Below are 12236 nucleotides of genomic sequence, written 5' to 3' on the forward strand. Positions count from 1 at the left end.
CTTGATAAGTAAATAAAATTAATGGTTAAAATGCACTTTAGAATCGATATTTTTATGTGAGGATCAATCCTTTTGAAACAACATCAGTTTGAAAGTATCGATACTTAAGGATCGATCCGCTCATCCCTACTTCCAAAGATCTATCGCAAGCCGTTTCAGCATTTAAAACATTGGTTTGACTATCCATAAACATAATTTCGGATAGTCACAATTGTAATTCGGTTAGTCATAATTATAATTCGACTAGTCACAATGACAATTAGAGATATCTGCAATTATAATTACACTAGTAAGAAATCGGATTAGAGATATCTCTAAATACTTTATGACTAGTCAAAACTCCATTTAAGATATCTGTAATTACTTTATAGATGTCTTCAATAGACGCGTCATAGGCTACATCCGCAAATGTAATTAGAGATATCTCTAATTAAATTTTTAGTAGTCACAATTATAGTTTAAGATATCTGAATTGAAATTGTTCCTAGTCGAATGGATTCTATAAAATATACAAGGATTCTTCCATGTCCGTTTCTGCAGGCTGCTGAGGAGTTTTATGAGGTAATTAGTTTTATAAGTAAAAAAAAAAAAAAAAAAACATATTCACCATCTACAACAATATACAATCAATATACAATACATCATTTACTCACATCATGTCTTTCCAAACCTGTGTGACTTTCTTTATTCTGTGCAAAACAAAAGATGATATTCTGAAGATTGCTGGTAACCAAACAGGTTCAGGTTCCATTGACTTCCATAGTTGTTTTGCCTATGGAAGTCAAAGGGACTTCCATAAACGAATTGGTTACCAAATATTATCTTTAAAACTAAACTAATTTTAAAACTCCTTTTTAAAACTAACTGCTGTGCCATCCTTCAGTTTCTACATTTTGTTCAGTTTACATACATGGATGGGCTATCCCTTTAAGCAATGAGATTCTGTGCTGAATTGCAAAGTCACAGTATTATAGTACATTTGCAGTGATACACATTGTATTCATAGCTGTTTCTATATGATGTCTCTTCAGCATCTCAGCATAAACCACTCTCTTTTCCAATATAGGTCTATAATATTTCAGTTTAAAGAGACAAAACCTCCAACATATCTTGTGTAAAGATGGTGGTTTTACGACTGAAACATCAGCGCTACATGACGGCACTCCTGAGCTCCACTACCATCTTGTTACTTCTGTACTTTCAAAACTCACTGTTGATTTCCTCCGACGGTTCTTACGGTTTTGTATCTGAAAGATCTCCATGTGCTTGCCGTATCTGTATGGCAGACAGAGGAAATAGTAACTGGTTTAGTGAGCGATACAACCCCAACATACCACTTCTGCTCAACAGCACCAACAGTGTATTGAGTACAAACGTCTCCAGGTGGTGGAAGGTAAGAAACTGTTGCAAAATCAATATACAGCCCTTATTTTATTTAGTTTTGTAGTTTTTTTTTTTTTTTTTGTTTTTTTTGAAAGAAGAATCAATTTAATGCATCACTGCGGAATTTTCTTTAAACAAAGTCTGTTCTAAAATCTTTGATATTTTTTCTATTTGAATCTTTATTAAATCATACATATTGAAGGAGACTTGTCCACCATTTTTAAATATATATGATAAAAATATACAGCTTTCAGGCATACAGTTAACAGAATTACAATGTTAAACTAGATGTTTAATGCCAACATAGAAAAATGCTGCTAGAGAACACAAGCATGTGAAATTACTTTCAGTAAACCTCATAGTTACGGAGATAAAGACCTTTTGACAACTAGCTCTAGTCTCCAATCTTTATAATTCCTTCTAAACATAAGGCACTGTAAACCTCTTGAAATGGTACACTACTATAAACACTTTTACAAGAGTGGATATTATACTTAATTGTGATGCTAAATGAATTAATATTGTCATACAGGAGTTACAAATTGTACCAAATGCCGGCAACTACACAGAGGTGGTGGATCAGCTGTTTCCTCTCTTCCCTGATAAAGAGCACTACTCAGACACCGGTTCAGATCGCTGCAGAACCTGTGCTGTGGTGGGAAACTCTGGGAACCTGCTGGGATCAAAGTATGGGCCTCTCATAGATTTCCATGACTTTATCATGAGGTACATGAGATTATATTGGTCCGTATTTAGTTGCTTGTATGGTTGTCTTTCACTCTTCAAGTTAATGACAGTTTAGAGAATAATGAAGCATATTCATGGAATGGATATGTTGTGCATTTATCGACTGAGGCTGTGGTTGAATTCCTTGAGTCATGAGATCACATTAGATTAGGTGATTCCAGATTCCTGATTTCAAAAGATACCTTAAAGGCTTTTCATTAGAATATCATGCACACCTCAATCTCCTTGGTGTTTTTCTCTCAGGATAAATAAAGGTCCGACGGAAGGTTATGAGAAGGATGTGGGGTCAAAGACGACTCACCGGATTGTGTATCCTGAGAGCGCCATGGACTTGGACAACTCCACCCATCTGGTCCTTCTTCCCGTTAAGATTCTGGACATTCAGTGGCTCATCAGTGCCTTCACCACTAAAAACATCACACAGTAAGAATTAAACATACATTTGTGAATGATGCACTGTTAAAGAAGTTTTGGTCTGCTCTTTTTTTTATATCATAAAACATTGCCTTAAATCAGTGCAAATTTTAAAATAATTTGTATGATGGACTCAAGAAAACTTTTTTTATTATTATTTTAAATATAACTAAAGAACCTTGTACAGACATAATATATTGTACAGGACTGTATGACCTTTTCATAAGCTAAATGTTATTGAATGTTTAATTATTAACTGTATCTGCCAGTTGCAACCTCCATGAAATAACCTTTAAAGCTGCTATGGAATTAAACTCAAATACGAACAAATCAGCAGATTTATCCATATATTATGTCAATTAAACAAAAGGTTTTTATAAATGAAACTCAGTTTTATGTGGTCATATTTGATTCACATATTGTTAAACACAACTATGGAAATGGAAAATAAATAAATGTAAGTGTAAATGTTGGGAATTGTTAAGATGTGGCTCATTTGTTTGTGACGTGCCTCATTTGTAAGTTAATTTGAATAAAATGTTTGCTAAATGTAAATGTGTTCTATGTCAGTTATATTAAATAAAGAGTGTTTTGTTTTTAGAGGTTAAAAAAACACTGTCTGCAAAAGCATTTTGGCTTAGAGACTATTTTAATGAATGCTATGCACACACTTTGAAGGAAGGATAGCATTTTTCTGAAATGATTATGCAACCTTCTGTGTTCACACAGCTTTTATCTGTTGATATCTTATTCTGTTACAGAACATACACCGAAGTGCCATCTACGATCACAGCAAATAAGGACAAGGTGAACAACACAAACTTTCACATGAAATCAAGCAATCAGTCAGTCAAACAGCAAATGTTAATTTGTTTTGATTTGCATGGTTTACTAATATTATCTGATTGAAATCTTGATATTGCAGACTCAAAACATGACATTAGAAATGCATGTTTCATAAATGTTCAGATTTATTTATGTCATTGTTTTTAGGTGATGATCCTCCACCCAGAATTCATAAGATATGTCTATGATAACTGGGCAGAAGGGCATGGCTCGTATCCATCCACTGGTTTCTTAACACTGATATTCGCTCTTCACATCTGTGACGAGGTAAAACTCCTGTTCTGAGTCTCAAACTATGTGGCATTGCACTGCCATCATTATTGAGGGCGTGTCAGGTGTTACAGGAATCTGAATGTGCCAGAATAGAAACCCCAGTGTAACGAGGCATCAGCAGAGTGAGGATCCATTTGCAGCTTTATTGAAATCATGGTCGTACAGGCAGGGTCAATCATCAGCAAACACAACAATAGAGGCTGGGCAAATCTTAATCCAAAAACAGGCATAAGGTCAGGGAAGGCAGCAAATATTCAATAAACAGTTCACGAGTCTTTAGGCCTTTCAGGAAAGTGTTATCATTAAAACTAGAGGAGCTGAACTCTAGCATAGTATTTGTACTGTACGTGCTCCCATGGATGGAGATGATGTCATATCCAGTTCCTAGATAATTTATAATAACTGTGAATTGTCAATTTTATGTCTAAAAATTAATCAAGATTATTGTCATTTTAGAATTTTCATCAGAATTACTGCACTTTAACAAAAGCACAAATCAAGAGATCATCAACACATAGTTTGTTCACCGATTTAATAGCAGCAAAACAGTTCAAATTACCACATTTGGAGTGAAAGAACAGAGTGAAAGAAAACAGACTGCATTACACTTTTATTCAAACAGAATATCTTAGTGGAGATCATAGAAATCTTAACTTACACGTTTGCGCTGTTTTCAGTTCATCAGCGCTGTTTTCATATCATAGAGGGAGAGAGAGAGAAATTATTAATGCATTCTTATCTCTGTCTTACAGGTCAATATATTTGGGTTTGGAGCTACAAGTGATGGAATCTGGCATCATTATTTTGAAAAAATCTTGACTTCATATGATATCGGCATTCATGCTGGAAGATTTGAAAATGAAACAATCAATCGGCTCCAACAGGAAAACAAGATACTGATTTACAAGGGTTGGCCATGAAGCAGAAACACTCCCTTAGTACTGTGCAATACTGCATTACAATATTGAATACTGAATTTTGCTGCTGATTTGTGCAGCAAAGACTTTCTTCTCAAGATTTAAGATTTAAGAAGGATGCCATCATTCATACCCACTTTTATTAATGGAGAACAGATACAGTCAAGTATCTTCAGGGCCGTCCATAGGGGGGTGCAACTGGTGCAACTGCGCTTGAACCCCCCATCAGCTAAGGACGGCCCTGAGTATCTTGGTATGGTTTTGGACTGTAATTTGAGATGGGACCTCTTGGTTGACTGCATTATCACCAAAGCACAGCAGAGTTTGTATTTTCTAAAGAAACTTGTGTCTTTCCATGTTAATAGCAAAATACTTGTGATGTTCTATTTTGCTTTCATTGAAAGTATTTTAGTCTTTTGCAGCATCTGTTTTTATGGTTACACTACTGAAGCTCAGAAAAAGTGTTTAAGGAAAATAGTTACTATAGCTAGTTAATTATTGGGCACTACAATGCCAAGCCTTGAACAGATTTACAGAGATACAGTGGCCAAAAAGGCAGGAAGTATTGTGGCTGATTTAAAACACCCACTCAGCTCCTCATTCGATATATTACCATCTGTGCAAAGATATTGTCTCCCTTTGGTATCAAAAAATAGGACAACGTTTTCTTTTATCCCACAAGCAATAAGACTGCTAAATAACAGTGAAAAGCAATGAAGTTAGCTGGTCTGGCATCTTATCTTATTGTTGTTGTTGTATTATGTGAGAGGGTTATGATGTTTTATGCTGTTTGTTAGTGTGATGAAATGGCTTTTGATAATGCTGCTAATCAATTTCCCCAAGGAGACAAATAAAACTTACCCTGCCAAATTAACACTGTAAATAGTGTTTTACCCAGATAAGTAGACTAATAATAATTGTATTTTTTTTTTTTTTACAATTTAATTTTAATTGTTGCATGTTATATATTGTGTTTATGCTATAGAAGAATATATTTAATATTGTATGCAGTAGACTATCAGTATTTTAACTGATCTACAGTACACAATCGAGTTCAATACTCAAAACGCAAAGAATGTAAATGCATTTCATTGCCTCAAAGTATTTAAGCTTGTGGTGTTGTGTATTTTTGTGATGAGAATATGATTAGGTTTGAATCGTCTGGTCTGAAAAGGTCTGAAATAAATTTTACATTTTAAGTTATGTGATTGTATAAGTGAGTACAGTTAATCCAATTCTCTGCAAATCCTCTGCACATCAATACAAATATAACAATCAAAGACAAACTATGTGTTTGTTTGTGTGTCAAAATTCAATGCTGGCTAGTAACTAATTACAGAATATGGAATCTGGATTACGTAAACTGAATCCAGAAATGAAGTACTTTTAATTAGATTACATTTTTGAACGATCAGAATCAAATTACACTTGTTTTTAATGGATTTGGTTGGGCCTACATGCTTTTGACAGAATGGTAGTAAATTATTAATCATTCAGTTCTTGTTTCTATTTTTTCTTCTGAAAAGCTTACTACTTGTAGTTTGGAAAGTCTTCCTGTTTTGTGAAATTTCAGTCCGATGGGTACAGTTTGCCTCAAGACTTCAGTTTACATGGAGCCATAAAATCTGGTTTTATTCAGTTTTACCACACAATCTTTGTTCACATATAGGCCTAATGTTGCATCGAATTCAGATGGATCAAGTGCTGGTTATCACTTCAATAGAGTGAGGAAAAGCATCAATCCATTACGTCAGCACTGTACGGGAGACACCCGTCTGGTCCAGCTGTTCCCTGATGTGCACGGTTTAATCAGGTAGCGCTGTTTCAGAACATGGCTTTTGGTGATACCTGCAAACAAGTACAAAGACATTGCTTCGCTCACAACTTTTTGGAGAGAAATAGCGCAGACACTAGACAAAGATGAATAAGAGGATATGTGTGGGCATGGAAAATATGCCCACCAGGAAAATATTCCAAGGAAAATTGTCTTAGGTCATTTACAGGAAAAAAAAATTAAGAAATAAAAATGGAGTGAATATATGCTGCACATATAGACCTACTGATGGCAAGTGTACGTGCAAAAAGACAAACTGCTCGTGGCACAAGGACTCACCATGACTCTACTACAGTCATCAAAAACGGTGCGGGTTTATTGTCATGCCTGTGAATGTTGTGATTATATTTCTACATTTCATTCGAGTAAAGGTTTACCTAAACATAAAGATTCTGTGATTACTTAATTGGCCCTTTGCAGGGAGTTTGATTGACAGATTAAATCAAAAGAGTGACTCATTCACAAATCTTGCATCGCTAGTTCTTATTCCAGACCGCTGATGGAAAACACACTGAGCAATATTACTGAAATATAATCAGAGAAAATGGTTCCCAGGTCAGTATACAGTAACACTCTAAGTAACAAACCAAAATGGCTGCAGAAGGTTTTCAATATTGAGTCACACTGCTGCTTTTTACCTTTTTTTTTTTATTTGGACACTCTTGTGTTTCCATTTTGTGAAAGGAGCCGATTGGACATTCTTAAAAAACATGTCTGTTTTGATTCACAGTCACAAGGTCATGTAGTTTTTGAACAGAATGTTTGTTTAAGATTTATTTTTATAATAAGTGCTCAGGTTGAGAAGACAAATAGAAGCATTTCAAGCATGTAAAAGTCCCAAAAGCAACTGAACTGTAAATTCATACTGTACCAAATGTTGACAGTAGTACATTTCATGCCTCTGGCACAGCTCTAGGCCTCTTTCAAATTCCAAATAAGCTGCAATGCATTGAGCTGTTCCTGTCTATGCTTAGCAGCATTTTTATGAAGCTGGGAATTGAAAAAAATAAAGTTTTTTTTAAGTGCTCTAAAACTTTACCATTTAACATAGGCTCGGGCCAGACAATATCATGTTAAACTTCACACAAAAGACTTTTTAAATGATCATGTGAGAAAACAGTCTACTTATGTCTGTATTTTTGTCTTTCAAAAGCATTGCACGTTTCTCTTGATCTGCTTGTCTCGTGGAGGATCAGATATACGATATCAAATAAACATCTGAACCCTTGTGTACATTAAACTGTAATATGAGGCTTGGTCTTTTGTTATTGGGTGTAAATTGCTGGATAGAATAGGTCAATGCTCAGGGTAACTGGGATGTGATATTGTCCCACTTACTATCCCATGTAAACCATGTGCATTTGTGGCTCAGCCAAGGAAATGCATTGACATGCAGAACATGTGAATTGTATGTCAATGTCTTTGGAAAAAGATGGGTTTTTGTTCATTGTAATCAGAATAAGTGTCAGTAAAGAGGCTCATATGACTTAACTACATTCTTTTGCCCTTAAACTAATTTAACATCACAACCCATTTGATCTTGTAAACTTCTGAGGCATCACTGAAAATTCCTCTAAACCTTTGGCAGTCCATAAATTCAACAGGCTGGCAAAATACAGCATTCAAAAGTTTTGTTACATTTCTAAATGTTGTAGAAAGAAGTCTCTTATGCTCATCAAATCTGTGTTTATTTATGTCTAAAATAACAGTTTTAGTAAATAAAAAAAAAATGTATTCCTGTGATGCAAAGCTGAATTTTCAGCATCATTACTCCAGTCTTCAGTGTCACATGATCCTTCAGAAATCATTCTGATACGCTAATTTGCTGCTCTTGTATTATAACTAAATTTTTGTCCATTTTGACATTCAGGAGAAGCAAAGCACTACATAAATCAGGTCAATCATGAAGCTTTTCATGCATTGATACAATGCCTACATCCATCATATTGTTTGTTCGGTGAATTTCTTCACTACAATAATTTATCGACTTAATCCTAAGAAAATAATTTTCCTAATTTCCCCAGAGAAGGATTTTCCCCCCGAAAAATTCTAGTTTATCATATTGGACTATAACTCACTTAAATTTTACATTTTAAGTTATGTGATTGTATTAGTGAGTGAGTACAGTTAATCCAATCTTAGTTCACATATAGGCCTAATGTTTCAGATGGATCAAGTGCTGGTTATCACTTCAATAGAGTGAGGAAAAGCATCAATCCAGTTCATCAGCACTGTACGGGAGACACCCGTCTGGTCCAGCTGTTCCCTGATGCTGCACGGTTTAATCAGGTAGCGCTGTTTCAGAACATGGCTTTTGGTGATACCTGCAGCTCTAGTTTAAACAAGTACAAAGACATTGCTTCGCTCACAACCTTTTTGAGACAAATAGTGCAGACACTAGACAAGGATGAATAAGAGGATATGTGTGGGCATGGAAAATATACCCACCAGGAAAATATTCCAAGGAAAATTGTCTTGGGTCATTTACAGTAAAAGAAATAAAGAAATAAAAATGTGAATATATATTTGACAGATTAAATTAAGAGAGTGACTCATTCACAAATCTTGCATCGCTAGTTCTTATTCCAAACCGCTGATGGAAAACACAGTCACAAGGTCATGTAGTTTTTGAACAGAATGTTTGTTTAAGATTTATTTTTATAACAAGTGCTCAGGTTGAGAAGACAAATAGAAGCATTTCAAGTATGTAAAAGTCCCAAAAGCAATTCAACTGTAAATTCATACTGTAGCTACAGTACACAATCGAGTTCAATACTCAACATTCAAAGAATGTAAACAAATTACATTGCCTCAAAGTATTTAAGCTTGTGGTGTTGTGTATTGTGGTGATGAGAATGTGATTAGGTCTGAATCGAGCATTTAAATTTTACATTTTAAGTTATGTGATTGTATTAGTGAGTGAGTACAGTTAATTCAGAATTTGTAATCTGGATTACGTAAACTGAATCCAGAAATTAAGTACTTTTAATTAGATTACATTTTTGAATGATCAGAATCAAATTACACTTGTTTTTAATGGATTTGGTTGGGCCTACATGCTATTGACACAATGGTAGTAAATTATTAATCATTCAATTGTTGTTTCTATTTTAATTTTTTTTTCTTCTAAAAAGCTTACTACTTGTAGTTTGGAAAGTTTTCCTGTTTTGTGAAATTTCAGTCCGATGGGTACAGTTTGCCTCACGACTTCAGTTTGGTTTTATTCAGTTTTACCACACAATCTTTGTTCACATATAGGCCTAATGTTGCATTGAATTCAGATGGATCAAGTGCTGGTTATCACTTCAATAGAGTGAGGAAAAGCATCAATCCAGTACGTCAGCACTGTACGGGAGACACCCGTCTGGTCCAGCTGTTCCCTGATGTGCACGGTTTAATCAGGTAGCGCTGTTTCAGAACATGGCTTTTGGTGATACCTGCAAACAAGTACAAAGACATTGCTTCGCTCACAACTTTTTGGAGAGAAATAGCGCAGACACTAGACAAGGATGAATAAGAGGATATGTGTGGGCATGGAAAATATGCCCACCAGGAAAATATTCCAAGGAAAATTGTCTTAGGTCATTTACAGGGAAAAAAATGGAGTGAATATATGCTGCACATATAGACCTACTGATGGCAAGTGTACGTGCAAAAAGACAAACTGCTCGTGGCACAAGGACTCACCATGACTCTACTACAGTCATCAAAAATGGTGCGGGTTTATTGTCATGCCTGTGAATGTTGTGATTATATTTCTACATTTCATTCGAGTAAAGGTTTACCTAAACATAAAGATTCTGTGATTACTTAATTGGCCCTTTGCAGGGAGTTTGATTGACAGATTAAATCAAAAGAGTGACTCATTCACAAATCTTGCATCGCTAGTTCTTATTCCAGACCGCTGATGGAAAACACACTGAGCAATATTACTAAAATATAATCAGAGAAAATGGTTCCCAGGTCAGTATACAGTAACACTCTAAGGAACAAACCAAAATGGCTGCAGAAGGTTTTCAATATTGAGTCACACTGCTGCTTTTTACCTTTTTTTTTTTTTTTTGGACACTCTTGTGTTTCCATTTTGTGAAAGGAGCCGATTGGACATTCTTAAAAAACATATCTGTTTTGATTCACAGTCACAAGGTCATGTAGTTTTTGAACAGAATGTTTGTTTAAGATTTATTTTTATAATAAGTGCTCAGGTTGAGAAGACAAATAGAAGCATTTCAAGCATGTAAAAGTCCCAAAAGCAACTGAACTGTAAATTCATACTGTACCAAATGTTGACAGTAGTACATTTCATGCCTCTGGCACAGCTCTAGGCCTCTTTCAAATTCCAAATAAGCTGCAATGCATTGAGCTGTTCCCATCTATGCTGAGCAGCATTTTTATGAATTGAAAAAAATAAAAGTTTTTTTAAGTGCTCTAAAACTTGACCATTTAACACAGGCTCAGGCCAGACAATATCATGTTAAACTTCACACAAAAGACTTTTTAAATGATCATGTGAGAAAACAGTCTACTTATGTCTGTATTTTTGTCTTTCAAAAGCATTGCACGTTTCTCTTGATCTGCTTGTCTCGTGGAGGATCAGATATACGATATCAAATAAACATCTGAACCCTTGTGTACATTAAACTGTAATATGAGGCTTGGTCTTTTGTTTTTGGGTGTAAATTGCTGGATAGAATAGGTCAATGCTCAGGGTAACTGGGTTGTGATATTGTCCCACTTACTATCCCATGTAAACCATGTGCATTTGTGGCTCAGCCAAGGAAATGCATTGACATGCAGAACATGTGAATTGTATGTCAATGTCTTTGGAAAAAGATGGGTTTTTGTTCATTGTAATCAGAATAAGTGTCAGTAAAGAGGCTCATATGACTTAACTACATTCTTTTGCCCTTAAACTAATTTAACATCACAACCCATTTGATCTTGTAAACTTCTGAGGCATCACTGAAAATTCCTCTAAACCTTTGGCAGTCCATAAATTCAACAGGCTGGCAAAATACAGCATTCAAAAGTTTCTTTACATTTCTAAATGTTGTAGAAAGAAGTCTCTTACACTCATCAAAGCTGTGTTTATTTATGTCTAAAATAACAGTTTTAGTAAATAAAAAAAAATGTATTCCTGTGATGCAAAGCTGAATTTTCAGCATCATTACTCCAGTCTTCAGTGTCACACGATCCTTCAGAAATCATTCTGATACGCTAATTTGCTGCTCTTGTATTATAACTAAATTTTTGTCCATTTTGTAACAGTTTTACTGCCCTATTCAGGAGAAGCAAAGCACTACATAAATCAGGTCAATCATGAAGCTTTTCATGCATTCATACAATGCCTACATCCATCATATTGTTTGTTCAGTGAATTTCTTCACTACAATAATTTATCTACTTAATCCTAAGAAAATAATTTTCCCCCCTAAAAATTCTAGTTTACCATATTGGACTGTAACTTACTGATTTTGACAACTTTTTTTTTTTGTTAAATTTTTGGTGTTCCCAAACAAACAAACAAACAAATGCTACATTATTACCAGTCCTGTCCCTAACTAAGTGATTGCACAGATCCATGTGGCCACCAGGGGGTCCCATGCCACAGGTTCAAGACAGTAATGCTTGGTAATGGCTTTTCATGTTAATACAGATATTTACATTACGACATTTGCTGGAAATAAAAGAAGTTCGTTTAAAATATTTAAATAAGTTTAATGTGTCTTTGCTGAATATTTCGCAATATTTTGGATGGCCTGAGGGTGAGTACATGTTTAGGAAATGTCAATTTTTGGGTCAACTCCTTTAAAGAGGCTTTT

The 12236-nt window shown here is 34.9% G+C and overlaps 1 protein-coding gene and 1 long non-coding RNA gene across 2 annotated transcripts in view; one reads left to right on the forward strand and one right to left on the reverse strand.

Annotated features, from left to right (window-relative positions):
* Positions 1–1120: 1120 nt before the first annotated feature.
* On the forward strand, positions 1121–5783 carry LOC109081842 (CMP-N-acetylneuraminate-beta-galactosamide-alpha-2,3-sialyltransferase 1-like). The gene is made up of 6 exons (XM_019096801.2): positions 1121–1393; positions 1916–2109; positions 2374–2553; positions 3306–3351; positions 3538–3657; positions 4416–5783. The coding sequence occupies exons 1-6, from the start codon at positions 1121–1123 to the stop codon at positions 4581–4583; spliced, it is 981 nt and encodes a 326-aa protein (XP_018952346.1). The 3' UTR covers positions 4584–5783.
* LOC122140672 overlaps positions 1135–12236 on the reverse strand; it is a 33149-nt gene continuing 22047 nt past the window's right edge. Inside the window, exons 3-4 of the long non-coding RNA XR_006157268.1 lie at positions 2432–2537; positions 1135–1275 (exon numbers count right to left, since the gene is read on the reverse strand). This is a non-coding gene — a long non-coding RNA (uncharacterized LOC122140672). The remainder of the gene's footprint in view (positions 1276–2431; positions 2538–12236) is intronic.

Source organism: Cyprinus carpio, chromosome B19 (genome assembly GCF_018340385.1).
Source record: "Cyprinus carpio isolate SPL01 chromosome B19, ASM1834038v1, whole genome shotgun sequence".
NCBI classification, from domain to species: Eukaryota; Metazoa; Chordata; class Actinopteri; order Cypriniformes; family Cyprinidae; genus Cyprinus; species Cyprinus carpio.